This window comes from Conger conger, chromosome 5 (assembly GCF_963514075.1).
Source record: "Conger conger chromosome 5, fConCon1.1, whole genome shotgun sequence".
Lineage (NCBI taxonomy): Eukaryota > Metazoa > Chordata > Actinopteri > Anguilliformes > Congridae > Conger > Conger conger.
Genome location: NC_083764.1, coordinates 22,035,456 through 22,058,513, shown reverse-complemented (window position 1 = coordinate 22,058,513; position 23,058 = coordinate 22,035,456). Strand labels below are relative to the sequence as shown.

The window sequence follows — 23,058 nt, the reverse complement described above, 5'->3', positions numbered from 1 at the left end:
GGGCAAATAACACGTCAAAAGATGGTTTTGGGAACAGTACAGTAAAGGGGAAAAGGACCCTACTTTGTAGGAATGATGAAGTGAAGACTTTCCCAGCTTTGCATCTTGGCGATGACATATAAGTATTCCAGCATTGATTCAGCCTGAGGTTTTCAAATGGTCTGGGCCGGATCAATATACTGATTACATGCCCAGCAAACCCCCTGGAGGCCAGTTCATTTGCTTTGGGGGAGAAAAGATGAGAATTAAACGAAAGCCACTCTTTGTAGAAAAAAATAATAAATGGGTAGAATTTTATACTGCAACTGCAATGATACTCCCATTCCATCTGTTCCTAATGTCGAGACGCTGTGGCTGTGAGGAGTATATGGGCACCCAACCTCTGAGGTCCAGTATGATCATCTTTGGCCATTGAGCAAATGTTCCACATGGATTTAAGCTCAGATCCCTGCATCACTCTCATAATCCCCAGCTTCAACCCATGCCTTGCCAAAGCTGGTCAGACCACTTCACATGCATATAGATTCAGAGATTCTGTGTTTACAGTTGAAATGCCCGCTCTGTTCTTCCAATGAAGATAACTGAAACTGTAGTTAATTTGAGTTGTTGACAGTTTGAATTAATTGCCGGAGAAGTGAAAGCGGCAAGCCAACCCTTTGCGGAACATTAAAGGTTGATGGACTTGTCCAGTCAAATGGTGTTTTGTTGTCAAGATGCCAAGATGCAGACCAGAGACTAGTTGGTGTTCCACCCGGCCTTCCATGTTGTATAAGGCCTTTGACTTTGTGCCACTTTCTGCTGGAGCTTTATGAACATTCAGAACATTAATATGCTGATTCAGTGGGGCCAACGGTGTGGAAATCTTTTAAAAAGTGCCTTGGGTCAGAAAGAAAAGAGTGGCTCAAAAGCAAAATGAGCTTGTGCTCCTACAGAAGGGCTGGGCGATAAGGTCAGCAGCTTGTTTCAGGGACATGGGCAGGAAATTATTGAAGGGAGGAAGTTATTGTATAAGACAGCCCCTTCAATGCGCACACACATAACATAACATGGTGACATGGCTCAGGCAGTAAGAGCAGTCGTCTGGCAGTCGGAGGGTTGCCGGTTCGATCCCCCGCCCGGGCTGTGTCAAAGTGTCTCTGAGCAAGACACCTAACCCCCAAATGCTCCTGACGAGCTGGTCGGCGCCTTGCATGGCAGCCAATCACCGTCGGTGAGTGAGTGTGTGTATGAATGGGTGAATGAGAAGCATCAATTGTACAGCGCTTTGGATAAAGGCGCTATATAAATGCCAACCATTTACCTTTTACATAAATGTGCAGAACTTCTTGAGTGACGAGTGACTGTTTTTGGCAAGCTTTCATTGAAAGCTACAGTAATCAGCTGATATTAAATTGCTGCAATCGCCATCAAAACTGATGTGGATGTGATGTGGACTCCAGAATTGTTGGCAAGCTTAATAAAAATGAAGAACAAAGGCTGGATATAATAGACAACATACTATATGTCATGTTGAAATGTAAGAGAAAACGACATACTTTTATTCAAATGCATTTACTCCTTTACACCATAGGAATTATTGTAAATAAAAGTATAATTATGGCATTACAATTCTACTTAATTTTGATAATCTCAGTCTAAAGCTACTGTATGGTTGTCATTCCATCACTTCCTATTTCACGAGAGTATAAAAATTAGGCAACAATCATGCAAAATCTTTGTCATCCATAAGCATGGGAAAAGCCCAAGAAATTTCAATTCTGAAGAGATTAGTGGATCATCACGAAGAAGTAAACGCAAGTGCATATTGTCCCCATGGATGGGGAGGGAGGAGAAGTGGTGAGGTGAGGGAGGCCAGAACGAACCCCGGCATCACAGTTTAAGAATTACATAGATCGGTTTCATCTTGGGGTCGCCAAGTCTCGAAAAGAACTGTAAAATACCAACAAACTCATTGGAAGGGTGGCACGAAGACAGCCCTTACTGGCCATGATAAACAAAAACATCTGCATTTTGCAAAAACCTCATTGGATGGACTGGAAGACAATGCTGTAGTCAGATGAGACCAAAATTGAGAGGGTTGGCCATATACTCCATCTCATCTCTTCAGGCTACACCTTTCCCTCCCTAACTCACCACCATGAATAGCCTTATATATGCCATAGACTGTAATGGCACTTATATAGTTGTATAGATATTGTTGTTTTTTTTTGTATTAGCTATTGTATTGTTGTACTCGGGGTATTCTAGCTGCCAACTGTGGTATGCTAGTTTGGAAGTTGATGTATTCTTTAAGGGTTCTGATTGTATCTGTATGGTTACACTAGGACTCGGAACTGTACTGTCCTCTCAGGTCCTCTTCGCACTTGTACTTGTGTTTGATCTGCACTTCGTTGTATGTTGCTCTGGATAAGAGCGTCTGCTAAATGCCCTGTAATGTAATGTAATGTAACATGTTTGGTGACAAAAGAGGAATTGCATATGGAGAAGTACTTCATACCAACTGTCAAATATGGAGGTGGGTCATTGATGTTTTTGATATTTTTGGCTGTAATATTTAAGACGCAATAACATACCAGAACATTTATTTTTATGGAAAATCTGGTTGATTTGGTGGTCACCTCACAAAATAGATTTTTGGCCACAACTCAAGAATTCATATGCTAATTATGACAAAATTTTACAAACTGTCTAATAGGATAAAATGATGAAGTGAAAACATTTTATATCCAAAATCTCAATGGTCAACTTCACTGTGACTTCATAATATTTTGCTTACCACTGTAACTGAGAAAATGATCTTGTTTTGTTTGTTGATTGGTGACGTAATCATGAGTTGATATTTTACAGTTAGTATCAAACACTTTTTGTTTGAATATTCTTCAATTAGTTTGGGTTTTACAGAAGAAAAAAAATATGATGCAAATCAAATAAATTCATATAATGTTTTTTAGATGTGCAATTTTAATAAAAAATGTAAATCAAATATTTATCTTGGTCTTATTCCACTACTCTACCTTTAACTTTTTCAGGTTGTAATTAGAAAATATTTTATTCAACATTTTAGGTAACACCAATGACAAAGAAACGGCACATTAATTATTTAAATGTATAAAAATACATTTTGCTCTACTTGTTGTGGATTCATCAAGTTTATAAGTTAGATATTTCTGCACAGACAGAGATGGCAACATGACTGGCTGGTGGAGGCATACAACTGCCCGGCAGTTATTTTGCCGTAGTTTATTTAGATAATTGAACCTCAATGACCAGTTAAACCCACACTACCCCTGGTGGAGTGAGGCCAGGTATTGCCTATGAATTAAATGTCTGGTAACAAAGCAGGAATCTGTGATTATAGTTGTCAGGCTCTATTAGCACAACAATTCTATAAGAGCCTGTGTTGGCTAATGAGGGGGCATACAACTTGAATCCACAGAAACCACAGCAGGGGTCCAGCACATAGCCCTGGGGCACCCCCAAAGAATGATAGGGTTGGGGTGGTGGGGTGCAGAGAAAGGAAACCTCTTTCTGGCACCTGATAGTTACTGTCTCCGGGGAGGGAAGGCCTTTGGCTATGCAGACTAATTCCTTCTCTGTGGCATTTAATTGCTTTAAACCTGGCACAATTTGAATGTGTGAGCTACTGTTCTCTAATGATTGAGCTCATGCTGAAAGAAACTGGAAGTAAAGAACCCTTGAGGCATGAGCCAGGTCAAAGGTCAAGACTACAGCTGTGGACCTTCTCATTTATTTTTTCCTCCTCAGACCTGCTTATTGCTGGTGTGGGCAGATAATAAGAAGTACTATACTCTTTGGCAAAATAATTTAAAGAAAAATACACAACATCAAATGGTGATAATTTCACATATTTGAATTCCTTCACACCACCCATCCCTCCCCCTTTCCTAGAAGACCAGACATAATGGGCATCAAGCACTGTATTTACTCCATCATTTACCAACATCTTCTCTGGTGTATTTTATTAGGGTTAGTTTATAGAGGCAGGATGCTAAGTAAGATGCATGCATTATGTAAACAAGGCAGATGTGCTCACTCAGAATGCAGCTGGGTGAGCAGATGAGTCATGCCGGCCTGATAGTTGTGGTGGGATTCTAGAAGCTGGGAGCTGTGTGCTGTACGCCTTCTTATTTGTCAAGTGAGGTTTGAGCAATGGCAGGAAAACATCACTGGTAGTAATTGTAAAAATACAAGAACATGTTTGTATTTTTCTTATTGTAAATTTCTCTAACTTTTTTTCGCTCTTATGAGTGCCATGTCAGATTCAACAAAAGCTCCTAACTTCTGGAAAACGTTAGTACTTTCTAACTCCTCCTCGGGCAACTATAACGGCTATAACGCTTCCTGTAGCTGTTCATTTCTTGCTTTTGGAATTTTTTCCCCATTCTTCCTCACCGAATACCTGTTGCTGAGAAGTATTCTTTGGCCTCCTTGCATGTATGGCATGTTTGAGTTCTCTCCACAGATTTTCAATAATATTGAAGTCTGTGGACTGTGGTGGCCATTCCAAAACCTTCATCCATCTTTCTTGGAGGTACTGCATGGTTGAGGAATTATTGTCTTGCTAGTTTCATGGTCTCATGTTTAACTCTGTGCCATTTAGAGTTCAGGTTTGCTTTCGATCACATACAGATTCATTGTAACAGACCAGGGGTGCCCACATTTTTGCATGTGGCACATTATCAAGGCTCGGCAGGTCCGGGTAATTAACTTGTAAAAATGCATCAAACCCCCAAATTGTCTGTTATAATACTGTATACAGTACTGTAGGGTTACCTCAGATAGATGGTCAATGGGATTAACAAGAACAAGGTACGGAGTCTACCACATAGTCGGCACCTGATTGGGTTCACTGGGTTTGGCAAAATCGAAACAATATGGTGGACCGTTGATGAACTTTCTCTTTAGCAATCCACTAAAATATGTTTCTGAAAACATTTGAGGCCAGAAAGAAGCAGTTGCGTTGCTGATCTTCACATTTCATATTTGATATGCAATGCCTAGTTTGAAAGTTTGATCCGAGTTTGAGTCGAGCGCGTGCGCCCGTCATGCACGGCAAGCCTCTCCATATAAGATGAATGGAATGTGTTGCTTATATGATTTGTATGACCGGTCGGGACTACTCGTCAGTTTTGTTCCAAGACACAAGAAATTTGGTGAATGCGCCAAATTCTCTTAAATCGCTTGTACAAACAAATCAGTTTATATGAGTGGTTCTTGCTGGAGGGTCATTGTGCTGTATCTACTTCCACAACAGGATACAGCATGGCTTGTATCACACCTGAGAGCCACCTCTGTGCTGTGTAATTTCATAATGTTATTCCTTCAAGACAGAGCTTTGTCATTGGGCTGCTGGGTGGCTCATCCGGTTAAGACGCTGTTCTACCGCATGGATGAGCTCTATGGACTGCTTTCAAATCAGTCTGTATGTGGCTGGCAGCCCCGCTAAGAGCGGCATAGTAGGTAATAGTGCCCAGGGAAGGCCAGACTGACAGCCCTCCACCAGCCATCCAGTCGATGGGTCACCCACATTCAACAGTACCTGTTGGTCTGTGCATGAAATGTCTTCCTGACTAGTGTCAGTGTGAGTTAGACTTGTGGACTGTGGACTGTGGATCGAGGATGATAGGCATTTCATGCTTCAAAGGAGACTATATGCTCGTCTGTGCTTTCCTGATAGGGTAGATTTTAGCAAAGAGAGGATGAATGTGCCACTGCTAATGAATATGATTGGGCATTCCAAATTGGGGGGAAAAAAAGGATAGTTTAATTTATCTAAGGAAGTGGACTTAGTGTTAATGTGCAAAGCCTGAGATTCGGACATTTCTCACATGAATGTCTCCTATAAATGTCCCACATTTGACATTTCAAACATTTTCCTAAGATGGTGCTAATACATAGGGGTTCAATTTAAATGACCGAAAGCCTGTTCTTCCTTTCCATCTGCCCATCCGTCCCTCCATACGTTCTTCACTCCTTGTTTTCTTCTTGGCAGCATAACCCCGTTTCGCTGAAATTGGGCGCAGTTATTAGTCGGCCATTCATTTGCACATACGACATTGCAGACGGATTAGTCTCTTACATTTTTAATGTCTTTTGAATGCAGCACTGTCAGTGAAGCATTTATCACGGCGGCAGCATAGGCCTAGCTCACAGAGCATACTGACAGCCTGTTAATTTGCTCAACAAATCAAGGGCACCCGATAAAGAACCCTGTTAACACCGACCCAGGGTTTGACAACAAGGTATATTTTTAATGCCCCACCAGGTCACTTCCTGGTCCACACAAAATCACCACTAGCTGAAGATTTTGCATGGGTGCTTCTGATATTCTGGTTTTCTTTGGTACTCTGTTTTAAGTGTGACATTAGTAAGTTAAGTAAGTTAAGATGCTTAGTCTCTTTAAGCTTAGTAACAGGAGACTCAGGAATGATTTCACTTTAATTTCATTAAAATGATTAAGAAAGTGAATTACAGGCGATTCTTCAAGGTGAGCTCGGTTAGCAGAACGAGGGGGCATAAATGGAAATTCAGAAAGGATAAATTCAGTACAGACATTGGGAAGTATTTTTTTCTCACACAGAGTGGTCACTGTGCGGAATAGCTTGCCAGGACATGGAGGAGGCAGAAACACTGAGGGTTTTCTAGACCAGGCTTGATAAGATACTGTTTAGCTTTTAGGCAAACTAAGTAGTAGGTACTGTACACTTTAGTGGTAAGAAAAGGGGAGCATTGCTGGGCTGAGTGGCCTGTTATGTTATGTTTAAATTACTGTTACCTAATTACTGTTGTCTTTGCCTTTAAGACACAGCATGGGTAGGAATAAAAGCAAGGGCATTAATAGATAAGGTTAAGATGTGTGAAGTTAACCCTCCTGTATTTCCTTTTCACAAGCTCCTCTCTTTCTGTGATTTCTCATGTATTTATGTTTCTGTGCTGGTAAAAGGTGTTTTTAATTTGCTTGTTTGACATCAAGTCTCCAAAATTCTATCGTTGTCATTGATATTTTATAAAGTTTTATAAAATGCTGATAATTTTCTTAAAGGCTTTGTCTATAATTTCTTACAACTTTCTTTTTACCAGAGTGGATTTTCATCCATATTAAGTTGCACTTTATAAGAAGCTTGCCTCGCACTTGAAGGACAATACATAGTCGTTCTAGGAAGGACTTGCCCTATCAAGCAGCAAACCTTTTCAAATCAAACTGACGTGTCCCTGCGATATGCCGTCTGCACACATCATGATGATGTTGAATTTGTGTGACTCATTCACATCTCACATTCACAACAGACTTCAGTTTGTTCTCTGGGTGGATGGAGCCCAGGGAGCCAATGATCTGTATTGTAAATAGGGAAGCCCTACATATCCTGATGCATGTTTTACAGGGACCCTAGCCCTTTAATAGCGCCCTCTCTCCACACAGTTTCCACATAGTGCCTTTAAGTGCTTTTATACGAACTGTGCTTCCCGTACTGTTGTGTACTGTTTCTCTGTGCCCAATGACCAATCAAATTTCCCCTTAAGGGATAATAAAGCTGCATTGCGCTGTTAAACATAACTAACTGATTAAACACCCTTCAGTAGCGAGGCATTTGAAAAGGCCAGATATGTTGTGAGGGGATTTTCTGTAAACTCTGGCAACATTCTGAGCAGCAAGGATACAAAGATTGTTCTTTGAGGTTACAAAGGAGCCAAAAGTATCTTTTTGTGAACATAGTCTGAGCGTACCGTATTTTTTAACAAGCATATGGTTCACAAAGCCAAAGAATAACGAAAAATCCCAAAGGCTCATTTGTAGCTCACTAGATGGAATGAATACTAGCTGACTAATGGTTATCCAGCTAATCTACAAAAACAATGGCTTGGAATGCGTATGCTTTGCAAATTGTTTCCTTTTTTCTTTTTGCCAATCATTCTGAAAAGCATTTTAAATCACACAACTTTTGCCTTTAGAAACATCCCTGTTCAGAATCCACTCTCTACTCAAAATGGTCTTTGGGAAACATTTCCATGGATAATGAGGCCATTTTCATATTATTTTATTAAATAAAACTTTGGGTTTTCACAAGTATGAATTTAGGCAAGTGGGTCCTTGGAAGCATCTGGAAGGTCCTTTAGGCCTACTTTGCTTCGTAGGCTAGTGTCGCAGTCCTGTACACGGTTGGGTTGGCTGCATAATGACACAAGGCACAGTTGCTTCAGTAGCGTTCCACCTGCGGTCTGAGCTCGTGACCCGTAGGTCCACGGTCCAGTGGTCTGACCGCTACGCCAACTGCTCACACGCTTGCGGCGTCAGCAACTGCACGCAACGCTGAACTGCAGATACAGCACGGGTCAGCTTACAGACACGCAAAGCAATATTTCCGCTTTGCCGAAACCACGTCAAGATCCGGAAATTGGAAACGAGTAGCCCATTCTTGGGTTCCAGCCATACACCTGCAGAGACATTTGCAGAGAGTGCAAGTTTGTATTTATTTTCCCAAGATGAGAAGGCGATATGTTTGATCTCAAACTTCATATTTCATTGGGAAACTTTTTCCTGATCTTGGATGTGGGTTGTGACGGTACACATGATTTTTATTTTATTTTTATTTTTTTATATTTGCTGTAATGCAATTTACTACCAAGCCCAAATTCTGGGGCTTCATCGTCTGTTATGGACAGAGTTTCTCTCAATTGGTCCCTTTAATAAATGTCTCTGCCTAACAAATGTCTCTGCCTGGTTGAATAATGCTATATTATTACCATTGGCTTCCCCCGTGGGGAAATGGATGGAGGTTGCTGGCCAATTAAAAAAAAAGATAATAATAATAATAACCCCAACAGCTGTTTTTGCTAATGAGCCTGGAATGCGCAATGACTTAACAAACAGTACATTTTTATTTTATACAAGAACAACGTCAGCCTGGGGAAAATATATACACTTTATTAGACATTTATTAATTTACTTCTTTATTACATCTTTTTTTTACTTTTTTGATTGGTCTTCTGCTGCTGTAGCATCTTCTTGAAGGTTTTACGTGTCGTGTGTTCAGAGATGCTTTTCTGCATACCGCCGTTCTAATGTGTGATTGTTTGAGTTACTGCCAGCTTTGACCAGTCTGGCCCTCTGCTTTTTATTTTTTGCACCATCCCAGGAGATCAGCAGTTTCTGAGATACTCAAACCAACCACCAACAATGTCACCTACAATCATTCCATGGTCAATGTCAATTGGATCACATTTCTTACCCATTCTGATATTTGGGATGGACATGCCTGCATGGGAGAGAGACAGAGAAAGACTCCTAGTAAGCACTTAATTCAGAAAGTGGTCCAATAGTAATAAGGATTTAAAAATAAAATAATATTTTTAATCAGGTGATTGTCTTAATTGACAATGTGTGTTAAAATAAAGAATAAATTAAATTTAAATGACCCTTACATTGTATACAGTACATATAAGGCTGACTGCTAGCTTGCGCCATTGGTTAATAGTCTGTGCTGTGCAAATATTATGGAAAATGTTTGTTCTCCTCACCAGTGCTTGTCAGTAGCGACACAGGCTAACTTTGAGAGCACCGCCCTTTAGACAGCATATGTTCAGAGTACTTAATTGTTAATGACTGCTCAGGACGGATTTTGCATAATGAGTATTGAACACATTTGCACAAAACCTTCAACTGCCACTGCCCATCAAAGTCATATGACCTGGAACACTGGTCAGGAGAGAGACTTAATATATGTGTGACAGGTCCTGTTATTGTCTATCGAGCTCTAAAACAGTGCTTTTGACCATGCATGCTCCAGTAGCGTTTTGCTGGTTCTCCAATTCACTCAGTCTCTAAATGGCAGATACGCAATCAGAGAGTTGAATAGGTCAATTGAAGATGCATTGTGCTGTATGTTTTGTTGTCTGTGATACTTTTTTGAATCTCTTTTTCTGTATTTAACAGTATACTTTCACTGCAGAAGTGACAATTGCTATCTGCGATTGCATGCCCATGCAGCTGTGCCGTCTGATGATTGGAGGATGGACACCGTTGTCAGAAACTTTGGCCTGCCTGCTGTGTTTGACAGATTTTCAGCTTCGCAGACAATTAACTGTTGGCGGAAGTGTGTGCGCGCTTTATGTTCTGCGTGTGGCTGCGGATAATGGTTTGTCCTGGCTGTGTGTGTGTGTGTGTGTGTGTGTGTGTGTGTGTGTGTGTGTGTGTGTGTGTGTGTGTGTGTGTGTGTGTGTGTGTGTGTGTGTGTGTGTGTGTGTGTGTGTGTGTGTGTGTGTGGTGTCTGCTAAGCATGTACTCCGCTGCTCTCCTGTCCTATTTGCGCTCATTGGTGTAATGAGGGAAACGCGTGCTCATTGCGTCGTGAGTGAAAAAGCATCAAGAGGAGGAGGAGTGTGTGTGTGTGTGTGTGTGTGAGTGTGTGAAAGCATCAGGAGCAGTGTATGTGTGTTGTGTGTGTGTGAAAAAGCATCAAGAGGAGGTGTGGAGTGTGTGTGTAAGCATCAGGAGCAGTGTGTGTGAGTGAAAACGCATCAGGACCTGTGTGTGTGTGTGTGTGTGTGTGTGTGTGTGTGTGTGTGTGTGTGTGTGTGTGTGTGTGTGTGTGTGTGTGTGTGTGTGTGTGTGTGTGTGTGTGTGTGTGTGTGTGTGTGTGTGTGTGTGTGTGTGTGTGTGTGTGTGAGTGAGTGAAAAAGCATCAGGACCAGTGTGTTTACAGCAGCGTTTAGTCCTGGGAAGTTTTTCCTCACGGGCCCAGCGGCAGGCAGCACGTCGGCGTAATTACATCAAAGAGACGGAGCCTTTACGACTCCAAGGGCTTTCTCCTGACGGCTACCGCGAGATAAATCGGTCAAAGAAAAAACAAAGGGCCCACTACGAAATGCATTGTGGAATTCCGGTGTGTCTGACTGTGATTCCTCCTTCCCCGTCGCTGTCCTGACGCAGCTGGACCGTTGATGACTGTGCTAACGTCGCTCGGTCCAGTCCTGCAGATTGAACGCTGGAGAAGCCGTCTCTGAAACGACTGCGGTCGCCGCAGTAACGGGGTAGCACTGGAGCGGCTCCGCCGGTCTGTCCGTGACCTCTTTAACGTCTCCTCCAATAGCCCTGCAGCGGCTCTCCGGCCGTGGCGGTCTTCCAGCCATGCATAAATGAGCTGGCTCTCTCCGCGGCAGTGTCTGAAGTGATTTAGAAGCGGTGGCTGTCCGTGAGGGAGCCAGACCGCATTTGGGCTAATGAGATGATCAGTACCCCATTTGCAGCAATTTACTCCCCGCCTCGAACAGGCTGGCAACCCAGCGGACTCCCGTAGCCCAGTTTAGCAACCCAGTTTACTCCCGTAGCCAAGATTAGCAACCCAGCGCACTCCTGTAGCCTGGATTAGCAACCCAGTTTACTCCCGTAGCACAGATTAGCAACCCAGCGCACTCCCGTAACCCAATTTATCAACCCAGTGGACTCCCGTAGCCAAGCTTAACAACCTAGCGTGATTCCCGTAGCCCAGTTTAACAACCCAGTTTACTCCCGTAGCACAGATTAGCAACCAAGCAGACTCCTGTAGCCCGGATTAGCAACCCAGTTTACTCCCGTAGCACAGATGAACAACCCAGCACACTCCCGTAACCCAATTTATCAACCCAGTGGACTCCCGTAGCCAAGCTTAACAACCTAGAGTGATTCCCGTAGCCCAGTTTAACAACCCAGTTTACTCCCGTAGCACAAATTAGCAACCAAGCAGACTCCTGTAGTGCAGATTAGCAACCCAGCGCACTCCCGTAACCCATGTTAGCAACACAGCAGACTCCTGTAGCCCGGATTAGCAACCCAGTTTACTCCCCTAGCCCAGTTTAACAACCCGGTTTAGCAGCCCAACAGTACTTGTATCAGCAGTGTAACAACCTCAGGCTTGCAGGTTCAATTCTCACGTTGGACACAGCCAAGCAAGGTGCTTAACCTGAATTGCTTCAGTAATCTATCCAGCTAAATGCAAACTCTGTCAAATTCAGAGTGATGTGTAAGTCTGCTAAATGCTTGTAATGTAATGAACACATGGAACCAGCAATTGCAACATGAGCAAGTCGTGGCTAAAAATATAAATTAATAAAAACGAGCATTGTGGAAGCGGAAATCAACTTTGCATTTAATTTACTATGAGCTTACCTCCGTCGCCAAAAACACAAGCTCATTACACAGAGAGAGACACTTTACTGCTTCACAATAAGCAGTGTGCTGTCGGTGGTGACTGGGGAAAGGAACACTTAAAAGCATCTGCAGCATTGAAAGTTGAGAACTGGAAAAATATTTTGGGGAGCTAAGGATCGTATCCTGTCCACTACAGAGAAGCAATGCGGAGCACAATGAACTTCAGCTACCAAGCTCTTTACCTGGCAACTTGAAATGGGAAGAGAAAAAAAAAAGATCTTTTAAAAACCTCAAAACGCTTCAGGGGATTTTGAATTAAAGTAGGGAGAAAAAACACGACTGACCTACTATTTTTAGATACAAAAATTATTTCGGAATGGCCTATTTCTCATATAATCCAAGCCACATTTTCGACGTGTATGTGTAGGGAATTAATATTCAGTTCTCTGAGGGAGAAGTAGCCATGTTGTTTTTCCTCCAAGCCAAACCAATAGTAATGACTGGACTGGACCAATATGTTCTAATATTAAAAAGTGAGGACGGGCGGTTGGGAGAAATGCGCGTTCCTTTGTGGAGAAATGTCTTCATTAGATTTACCTCATTTCTGTTCTGTTTCACCCATAGGCCACTCTGCATTATGAATAGAGTCTTTTCAGAATCAGGACTAGAGGTGTGCCTGACAGCAGAAAATCTAAATCAAATAACCTTATTCCTGTTTAAACTCATCTACTATTAGGACCTCAGTAGAGGAAAGTTAGGAAGAAGTCTGAACACTGTTGCTCATGTAACTGAAGGAACGTGTCTCTCTCATTGCAAGTCTGGTTCATTCCCTGAAATGGTTGAAGTATAATCTCGTAAAACTAAAGGGGACAGGGGAGAAAGAGAGAAAGAGGGAGAGATGCAGGTAGAGGAATGGAGATTGAGAGAAACGTTGGAGTGGGGGACGGTAGGAAAGGGTGATGGGTTAAAGGAGAGGCTCTAGGTGGGAAAGAATAACCCACACACTCACACACCAACAGCGATTGGCTGCCATGCAAGGCACCAACCACCTCATCAGGAGCAATTGGGGGTTAGGTGTCTTGCTCAGGGACACTGCGACACACCCAGGGCGGGATCGAACCGGCAGTCCGACTGCCAGACGACAGCTATTACCTCCTGAGCCAATGTCGCCCCTCGAAAGAACTTTGGGTCAAACGTGCATCCGGAACAAGTTTTAATAAGGAGTGCCGCCTGTCGAAGCCCTGCCACTCACTGTCCCGGTCCCGTGTCTCCTGACGGAACGACCGCAAACTATGACCGTAAGGAGGCTCCCTGTGCACCCCTAATTATATGCGGATGACACGGTGAAACGCGAGACCTGACACGCTTCTGCAGCTGATTTAATAAACGCGGTCCCCCCGCCATGGTCACCTTAATGCACTGAGGATTAAGCGATCCATCAGCCTGCACATGATTGATGAAGTGACTGATGGCTGCTTAGCGATTCACTGGCACGGCTCTGCGTACTCCCTGCATGGCAATGCCTTCTTAGCCGCTCTCCCGCACATGACAGTTTTTATAACCACCTTATTAATATCGCGCTTCCCAGTTTGCAGGCATATATGTAACACGCAGCCCCGGCATCTTCGCTTATAAATTCCGGTCGATGGTCCGTGGTGACTTGGCTGATTCGTTGCCCCAGAGTCCCAGCCATTCTGGAACTTTCTGGACTTCCTGCTGGAGTTGCTTGGGACAGCCTGTAGCCTAGCGGCGAAGTACACGACCGGGAGCCAAATGGTTGGTGGTTCGAGCCATGGTGTAGCCATGATAAGATCCACATAGTTGCTGGGCCCTTAACCCCACATTGCTCCAGGGTGGGATTGTCCCCTGCTTGGTCAAATCAACTGTAAGTCACTTTGGATTAAAGCATCAGCTAAATAACTTATAAATGGGGGAATTGTGAGAAAGGCTGTCAGGTGTATTGTTGCCAGATGCCCGGTTTTGGATTAGAATGACCGGTTTTCCTGTTATTTTCAACCCCCGACCCCCGGTCAGCAACCCCAAACTTGGCCTATGTTTGTGTTTCGTGTCTGTATTCACTAATTCTGAATCTGGCAACCCTAGTCAGGTGACCTGTCGGGCTACAGTCCTCTGCCACACACCACAGGAGGTATAAACCCCAGACTGTGTCTGTGCTAACTGGGCAGCAGCTCCACAGGAAGTTGCGTAATTGGATGTCGTGCTGCCAGTGGTTGGCAGGGCTCTTCTCACCAGGTAGTGACCAAGAGTGACCCCTCCGGTTTGTCTGGTGCCTGTAAACCTGCCTGCGATAGCTGTGTATCTCTGATGCGAAGACAGAGGACTGCGGAGTGAAAACGGGCCCGGCAGCATTTTTTAGCTAACTGTACGGGAGAGTTTTGCTAGCAAGGCGCTAATCCTGCCAACAGACACTGGAACATAGCCTGTATTGTATGGCTAAGCTACATTTACCAATTGATGCAGCTCTCCTTAAGATGCAAAGACGAGTGTTGCACCTGACCACTCGTTCACAACAGCGGGACTTGCTCTGTGCAAGCTCGCACTCGACCTCCCAAAAACCACGATATCGTGGAAATATTAGCCCGATTTCATATTAATGGTGGCCTCCTTCCAGCTTTTCAGGATCGTTTTCATAAAATAAGTCAAGCCTGCCTGTGAAAGATTGCTTAGTTGGATTTTGGCAGTGCGTTTTTCAGACAGTGTCTGTGTGGAAGGGGGTGTTTTGTGCACGCTCACACCCTATGCGGTTAACCCGGCCTCCTCTCTGCTGTCTGCAGTCACTGCGAGACCCATAAAGAAGTCCTCCTCCGCCTCCTTGTTCTGTTTATTTTCCCTCCTTTCAGGCGGCTGCTTTAGTAAACCGGCACGCCGCCTCCGTTCTGCCTGCTCGGCTGTCTCTCCGCCGTGTGTGGTCCCGTCGTTTGTTTGTGGTTTTCTTCCCTTCCATTTTGTCTTCCCACAGAGATTTGTAAAGACTGTTTCTCTGAAAGGGATGCCTGCAAAAAGATGTAAATGAACACAAACTAGGAATCTTTCCTCATATCTACAGCCCTGCAGCCCCAGTGCCTCAGGGTTTGATTAGATCTAAAGACTGGTCCCACTAGTCACACAGGGCACACCCAGCACCAGGGGCTTTCTGAAGAAGACCATGTATATGGGCTATTTTCTTTTTCCCTGAGGCAACCCATCAACCCCCCTTCTTCCAAGAGGACCTGGATAATGGTTGTCAAGTCAGGTCTTTTCCAAGCCCCAAGTGTCCATTGAATTGAAAGTTTGTACTGCAATGTAGCCTGTATGCAATCCATATCTTAAACTCATACAGATTTGGGGGTGTCTCTGCGGTGTAGTGCACTATCCACATGCCCATTGCATGCCGTGCCGTTGGCCGTCCAAAAGTCCCTCTGTCTCGTTCCCATTCTATCTGTCTCTGGACACTGTATAGTCTCTTTGCCAGATTGGCCTCGGAAAGTGTTGTGAGAGCTGTCTATTAACCTTCCAGTGAGTGTTTGCACCGAAAGGTCTGGATCACTCCAGCCCTGCAAGCTGCCCCAGTCGAAAGGTGCCAAACTGCCAGACTGACATTCAGTGAGGCGGGGATACCATGCCTGATGAACTATGCCAATTATGCATCCAATGGCTAATTATGTGGCACCTTAAAGCTCTTAGTTTGATTTTACTCCAGTTTATTGATTTACTCCTTTGGTCCGGCACGCGTACAGCAAGAGGTAGCTTTCTGGAACAGTCAGCAGAAAGTCTTGAACGAGAGAAGCGAACGCCACGCTGAATGATTTGACACAAAATGGCCGAAAGTGTGAATTGTTTGTCCACCCCATAATCAGTCCAGTTTTTTAGGCAGTCTGGTAACAGACCACCGACAGTCTGAAAAGACGGCCTACATGCCTGCGTGTCTACAGCCGGAAAGATCAGATAAACGTACCCCTGCCTCTACCCAGCAGTCCAGCGCTGCTTTATAAGTGAATCAGCCCTCCGTTGGAAGTTTATAAAGTCCGCTCTTTCATCTGGGACCCTTACTGACAGTTGCTACCCTCTTTGCCTTCCCTTAAATGCAGTGTGCTTGTGCTGCTTCAGGGAGTTGGAATCATTAATCTCTCTCCCTTTGCCTTCAGAAGTCTCCTCTCTCAGCAGTGTGTGGGTTCCAAATTGAATTACAAGCCCTTTCATAGCCTCCATTTTCTCGGCATAACCATTATCTCTTGGTCAGTTCGTGACCTTGCCTCACCTCCCTGGCTACCATGAATCCACACACACTTTTGTCCCTCCCTCCCCTGCTCCTTTTCTCTCTAATGTTATAATGGACTGTCCTCGTATCGAGATGGTAAATCAGGAAAAGGATTGCTTTTGTTGGTATGCTAGTCTACCTGTCATCTAGCTTATAATTACTGCTAGACTATATTCTATAGGCGTGATTCTGCTTAATCAGGTGGCTATTTCTAAAACTCTTGCTGTGTTGGATGAAATGTACCTTTTTGAAAAAATAACTTTTTGGTGTGGCGAGGTTGCCTTCATTTCAAAGTCGAATAAAACGCTAATAAAACTGAGTAAGTCTATCAGACAATTCTGCAACCTCCCTTCTGGGACCGAGCCTGTCCGGTCTACGGTTATTTAGACAAGTTTATGGCTGGTTTCTGCTTAAATGCATCCCAAACACATGCGGTAGAGAATACCTCCACCGCGCAGAATTTTTGTCACAGTGAGTTTGTGGGACTCCAGCTAGTATAATTGTTCTCCTTCCAGTGATATGCATGTTTGGGTTATGGAAGTGATTCTGAGAATCAACATGAAGTAAGTCCCTTTTTGCACCATCTTCAGAAGAAGTCTTTAGAGTGCAAAGGATAATGTCCTGTCCATGACAGAGAAGTCTTTTTGAAGTGGTCAGATAGTGTACTTCTGTGTCCAATGGGACCTACAGTAACAGGGCTGTTCGCATCAGTCTGTTGAATATAACATTATCTTCATATCAATGTTAATAGTGCCAAGGCCTTTGTAAGAAGTAAGAACTTGAAGTCACTGACGTTTCTGGAAACTGAATCTGTGAATATTAGCAAAAGAAAGGGCAAACCGTTGAGCTAAATGTTACCCACACACTCTGTCCATTATAAACCACAGATGTCCCTTGAAGGTCAGTTTCTTATAAAAATGTGATTGATTAATTATATATGAGTGTTTGTTGCCTCCCCTTGTGAGGTCTGTCAATCTCAGCATGGGAAAGCACAAGTGTATGTGCCTGGCTCTGAAGAGGATGTGAATGGAATCAGACCACAGTAATTAATTCAGATTTTGACACAATTTTGTCGGCGGTGACAAATTTCCAGCGTCAGGCTCGAATATGAACGTCGGGAATGACAAACTGGCGTCTTTAACCCTTGTAGTGTGACATAATCGAAGATCAGCAATGTGGCGCCTGGAAGATCACGACACCCCAATGAAAAGTCTAGCAGGTCAGTATTTTTTTTCCTGCCTAGTTTGACTCTCCTAACGATGGTCAACAACACGTTTTTTTGACGTTGACCAATGGGGTGACAGGTGCTCTCTGGTGCACATAGGTATACAATTGCCCTTGGGCTATGTGAGGTTTGTATGTTAACTGAACGCATATGCTGTCACTTCAGAGGCAATGGTCAATGAAAAGAACTGGAGCTATATTGACCGTTTTCATGATTTTAGTTATAGTGATTGTAAAACCACCTGATGTATGTATATTTGTATCTTCATTTAACGTACCAGAGTATATAATTCCCGAAACCCAATCTTATGTATTTTTTTCTTCGCTCTGTTAACCTTTTTTTGCTCCCTTTTTCCCCAGTCACAAGAATTTCAATTTTTTGTAAGGATTAAAATGTTGGCTGATTGAAAACTGTGTGGTAATCCTGTTTGAGCACCGGTCTGACCTGAGCAAAGCCGATAAAGTTTTACCTCCCTGCTGGTTTCACACACCACCGCCCTGCCCCCACCCCAGCCACTGTACCCACAGTACTGTACTATCCCATCAATGACATACATAAGCCCCTAAAGCTTACGTTCAGGAGAAACTGGAAATTGCTCTAAATGGGGGAAAAGATCAAACAAACGAAACAAACATGCAGGCACCAGCAGAACTTGCGACTGCACCATGTGCTTCCAACCCACAACAACCCCCCCCCTTTTTTTTGTTTTGTCTGTTGCCTTGCCGACCTCAAAACAGAAACAGTGAGGTCACTGGGGACTGGGGACTGGGGATCCCATGGCCTGTGGTTGAGTTTTACACAGGTGCCTACTGACCAACGTTTCCTCACAGGGTGTTGAGAAAAAGCACACATCCTTGTTAACATAAAACATAAAAATAGATATAGTCCTTTGCAGAACAGAATTTGGGAAGGTATCTCGAGTTGACTGACCGAGGATGTGAGCCCTTGGCACACAGTGGTATGAAAATGTTTGGTTTTTTGGGGTCACGTCCTGCACTTCTTATACTTAGTCCACTCGTGTAACTGGCAGAGAGTCCCACCAGGTGATGCTTAACTGCAATAAAAAGCAGGAGGTTGATGGACAGTTGTGGGCTTTGCAAGTGGGGTAGGAAGGGGGGCAAACATTCTGTTTCTTGTTGCCAGAAAGGTCCAGGGTCAGGCTTATTCTCTGGAATCACAGAAATAAACATGAAAATGACCCAGACCCTGTGGGGATTTCCAGCTTGATTATTTCTTCCTTAAATTTTTCCCTGCCGTACGGGAAAATGGTAGTATGTCAATTATTAATTTGGTTAAATATAATCTCTGGGTAAATATAATCTTTTCCTTCTCCCTCACGCCACCTCCAAAGTAGTTCACCCAATCCAACTTGTCACAGTTTAACAAGCGGAACATTTACAGGCTAACTGAGGGATGTGGAAATAAAAACGTCAAACTGCTTGTGTGTGCCTTTCATGGCGACAGCAGTTCGGTAATGATTACCGAGGCTGCTCGGAAACGAGGGAGAGGTGTGGAGTCTTTCTCTCATCCCAGTCTGATCGGGTCTCTGTTTGAGCAGTGAGTAGTGAAAAGACCACTGTGATACGGCGTGTCAAGTGTAATATCACCTTATATATTGTTCCAGCTATGTACATATTCTTCATGTTCCTGCTGAATGAACGCTTAAGAAAACCATCTTTGTCACGCGGCTGGGCAAAACAACTTTAACTGCTGAAGAGCAAACAGACAAGAGCACGCAAGTGATGGCTTCAAAGTCATCCCTTAAGTGTACATGGTCTTCCCACAGGAAGCCAGGCCCGGTCCGTGTGCTGACAATTTGAGCGTTTCTCACCATGCCCTGTGTTACTCACCCTCCACCCTTCCTGTCCTTCTTCACCAGGAATGGCTTGGGGGGTCCGGGGGTCTGCTGCGTCGTTGTCCCAGAGAGGCGGAGGCGAGAGCTGAAGGTGGAGGCGTGAGCCCCCGGCGTGGCAATGCGTCAGGGACGGCCCCCGCTTATGAAGTGAAAGCGACTACTGCCAACGTCACCGCCTCACCATGGGTGTCAGCGCCTCCTACCCCAACTCCTGCTCTCCTCGCTTCGGGGGGAGTTCGCAATCACATCACACCCTCATCGGTAGGCCCTGACCTGCATTCTGTACAACTTTCAATGAAAAGTCTGAGACCACATTGAAAATCTGGATGTAATCCTGGAAATAAAGAGAAAGTTTTAGGATTTTGAAAAAGATGAAAACAAATTAAAGTTACTTCAAGAACTACTGCTTTACAAGAACTGCTCGAAGAGCAAGGAGTGCTGGACAATCCACAATCACCTGACCTCAACCCCATTGAATATTTATGGGGGCACTTGAAGACTGACAAAAGCCAAGCATTCAGTAACCGCACAAGATGCTCTTTGGAACATTGTCAAATAATGCTGGGATAAAATGGATCATCAGGTTTTGTCCATGCCAGCTTGAGTGCACGTTGTCATTAAGGCAAAAGGTGTACATACAAATACGAAGAAATTCTGAAATTAATGTAAAGATTAAACTTTTCACTCAAATTGTTATGCTAATATATAATATATATGATTATATAATATAACTAATTAAAACGTTGGATTAAATTAGAAAAGATTGCAAAATATAAGCATTTTCACTAGTGGTCTCAGACTTTTAGACCCCACTGGTCTGGTACATTGAAAGTTTCTGTTTTCTGTAACTGTTCAGTAAATCTGGAACACCTAGATTTCCTTCTTAGCTGTACAGCTACAGGTATAACCCCCACAGAGCTATTGCAGCCTCACAGCAAGATGTGTAGTTAAGGCTGTCACCAGAAAACCAGAAAGCAGAAAACTAGGAGCAAAGGAAGTGGCATTTATACATTGAAAAACATGCAGACGGGTTCCTACTGTTAAACCAATGAGCTCGTCACTGGTTTTGATTTCATCATGGTTTTCTAAATAATTGCTTTCAAAATATTGGTTCCATTGTATTGAACTTTGACCCCATCGCTGGCTCTTTACATATCCTCACAATATTATTATAGTATGTTAATTTGTTGAGCGTTCAATAAACACAATTACACTGTTTCCATACCTGTATGCTGCTGACTGGGCAGGCTGTCAAGACTTATCGGTTACATGTTTATACATCTTATGATGGGCAGCATTCAGGATGAAAGTCGAGCAATAATGGGATGTGGCTAGCAATGTAGCAATATTAATCAGCCGCTCATACATTACATTGCTTTCCTGTAAACCGGCCTTCAGAGTATGAAAAGAAACAGTACAGGGTGAATTGCACGAGTGTTGATGACGGTTCGTCCCTCAAAGCGCCCCCCTGTTCTCCTTCCTCTGCAGGGACAGCTCCCTATGGCCAGCAGGCCTATAGATGCGAGCCTAAACTCTACAGCCTGGAGCCGCAAGGGCCCGACCGGCCGCCGGAAAGGAGGAAGAAGACGTCGGGCCTGGCCACGCTCAGGAGGAGGTTCATCAAGCGGCGCAAGTCGGGCCGCTCGGCCGACCACACCCGGCAGATGCGGGAGCTCCTGTCGGGGTGGGAGGTGCGGGACATCGCCGCCCTGGTGGAGGAGTACGGGGGGACGGCCGCCCTGAAGGAGCTGAGCTTCCAGGCCGACCTGGCGCGCCCAGAGGCCCGCACCCTGCGCCGCGACCTGGCCTCCCTCTACGAGCGCCGGCTCTGCACCGACGTGGACCTGGTGTTCCAGGGGGCCTGCTTCCCTGTGCACCGAGCCGTCCTGGCCGCCCGTTGCCCGCTCTTCAGGAAGCTGCTGCCCTCTTCTTCCTCCACGGAGCACGGCGGCGAAGTCCTGATGGACGTGGCGCTGGCTGGTGTGGACGCGGCCATGTTCTCGGCGCTCCTGCGCTACCTGTACACGGGCGAGCTGGGCGCGGCCGACGCCCGGCCCAAGAACGCCGACGTCCTGCTGCGGCTGAGCGAGGAGTTCGGCACGCCCAACCCGCTGGAGGCCGACATGCGCGGGCTGTGCGACCGCATGTGCTACTACGACTCCCTCCTCAGCTTCTCCGCCGAGGCCGGGCCGGGGGAGGGCGAGGGGGCTGCCGGGGGCGGCGGGGAGGAGCTCCGGGCCCACAAGGCCCTGCTGGCGGCCCGCTCACCCTTTTTCCGGAACCTTCTGCAGCGGCGCACGCGCTCCGGGGAGGATGCGGGCGACCGCGGGCCGCAGGGCCCCGCCCGCATCGTTCTGGACGAGTCAATAATACCCAAGAAGTACGCGCGGGTCATCCTCCACTGCATGTACACGGACGCGGTGGACCTGTCCCTGGTGTTGCGCAGCAGTCCCTCGGCCGGCAGTCTGGGGGAGGTGCAGGCCCTGGTGGCCGGGCGGGGCGGCATGACCCGAACCGAGGAGGCCATGGAGCTCTACCACATCGCCCTCTTCCTGGAGTTCAGCATGCTGGCCCAAGGTATGTCTGCCAACCACCACTTCCGTACCCACGCTCCATAGAACCTACATGTTAATCTTCTGATCTGTACCCACCACCACTACCCCCCTCTCTACACCCCCTACCTGCCACTGTCCTACCTGCACCCACAACTCTATACTCCACTCTACACCCCTGACCTGCCACTGTCCTACCTGTACCCACCACCCCTACGCCCCAGTCTACACCTGCCCCTGTCCCCCTTTTGACCTCTACCCTGCCGACACTGTTCAGCTGCTTATTTGTGCACAAGCTATCGGACAGGGATTCAGATCTGGGGTGCGTCATAACACATTAGAATTTCTCACCACCCAAGCAGATCTGTTCCCTTCATCTCCATTTATGTTTTTGCTGTTCTTTGCTGATGCAGAATGCAATAGCTAATATGCTAACTGACTGCAAACACCAAGCTAGCACAGTCTACTTCGCACATAATAGTTTTCTCCATTTTTCACAAGAGGAAAACTGTTTATGTCCCCACTCCCCAGAACTTGCAATGCAATAAGCATGCATGGAAGTGTTCCCAACGTTTCACAAACTGCAGTTCTTAACACGAAAGCAATAGCATTGTCAGCTTAAATAAGGATTTCTCCAAATTTGTTTTATGTATTGGTAATTATGAAATATACAGGCTATTATTTTATGTTGAAATATCTGCCGTTAAGACACGGGTGGTCTGAATTGTAATGTAATTAGCTGAAGGAAGTCATTTTCATCACGCCCTGCTCATTGTAAAGCTATAGTACACAAAATATAAGGCCATCAAGAAGTAGCGTGATACACTCTCGGAGAATTGATTATTGGCTCTCGGCCTTTTCGTCCAATCGTGTTCTCCATTTATTCGGAGTAAGCAATTGCTCCTGGGTATGAGAATGGATTTTCAAGTCTGAGCACACACCCTTCATAAAATGGATTATTGACTGTTTACCCCCCCCCCTCCCCTTTTAGTGAAGATGAGACACTATTCACTAGAGAGTTCT

The 23,058-nt window shown here is 45.0% G+C and overlaps 1 protein-coding gene across 4 annotated transcripts in view; it reads left to right on the top strand.

Annotated features, from left to right (window-relative positions):
• Positions 1-23,058, top strand: part of LOC133128724 (BTB/POZ domain-containing protein 7-like) — a 57,396-nt gene that overhangs the window by 8,852 nt on the left and 25,486 nt on the right. For all 4 annotated transcript variants that reach the window (XR_009708784.1, XM_061242451.1, XM_061242452.1 and 1 more), the window contains 2 exons: positions 19,508-19,744; positions 20,972-22,060. Coding sequence is in view for 3 of the 4 variants with exons in the window: in XM_061242451.1 (XP_061098435.1) it covers positions 19,666-19,744; positions 20,972-22,060 (1,168 nt within the window). In the remaining variant the exon portion in view is untranslated. The remainder of the gene's footprint in view (positions 1-19,507; positions 19,745-20,971; positions 22,061-23,058) is intronic.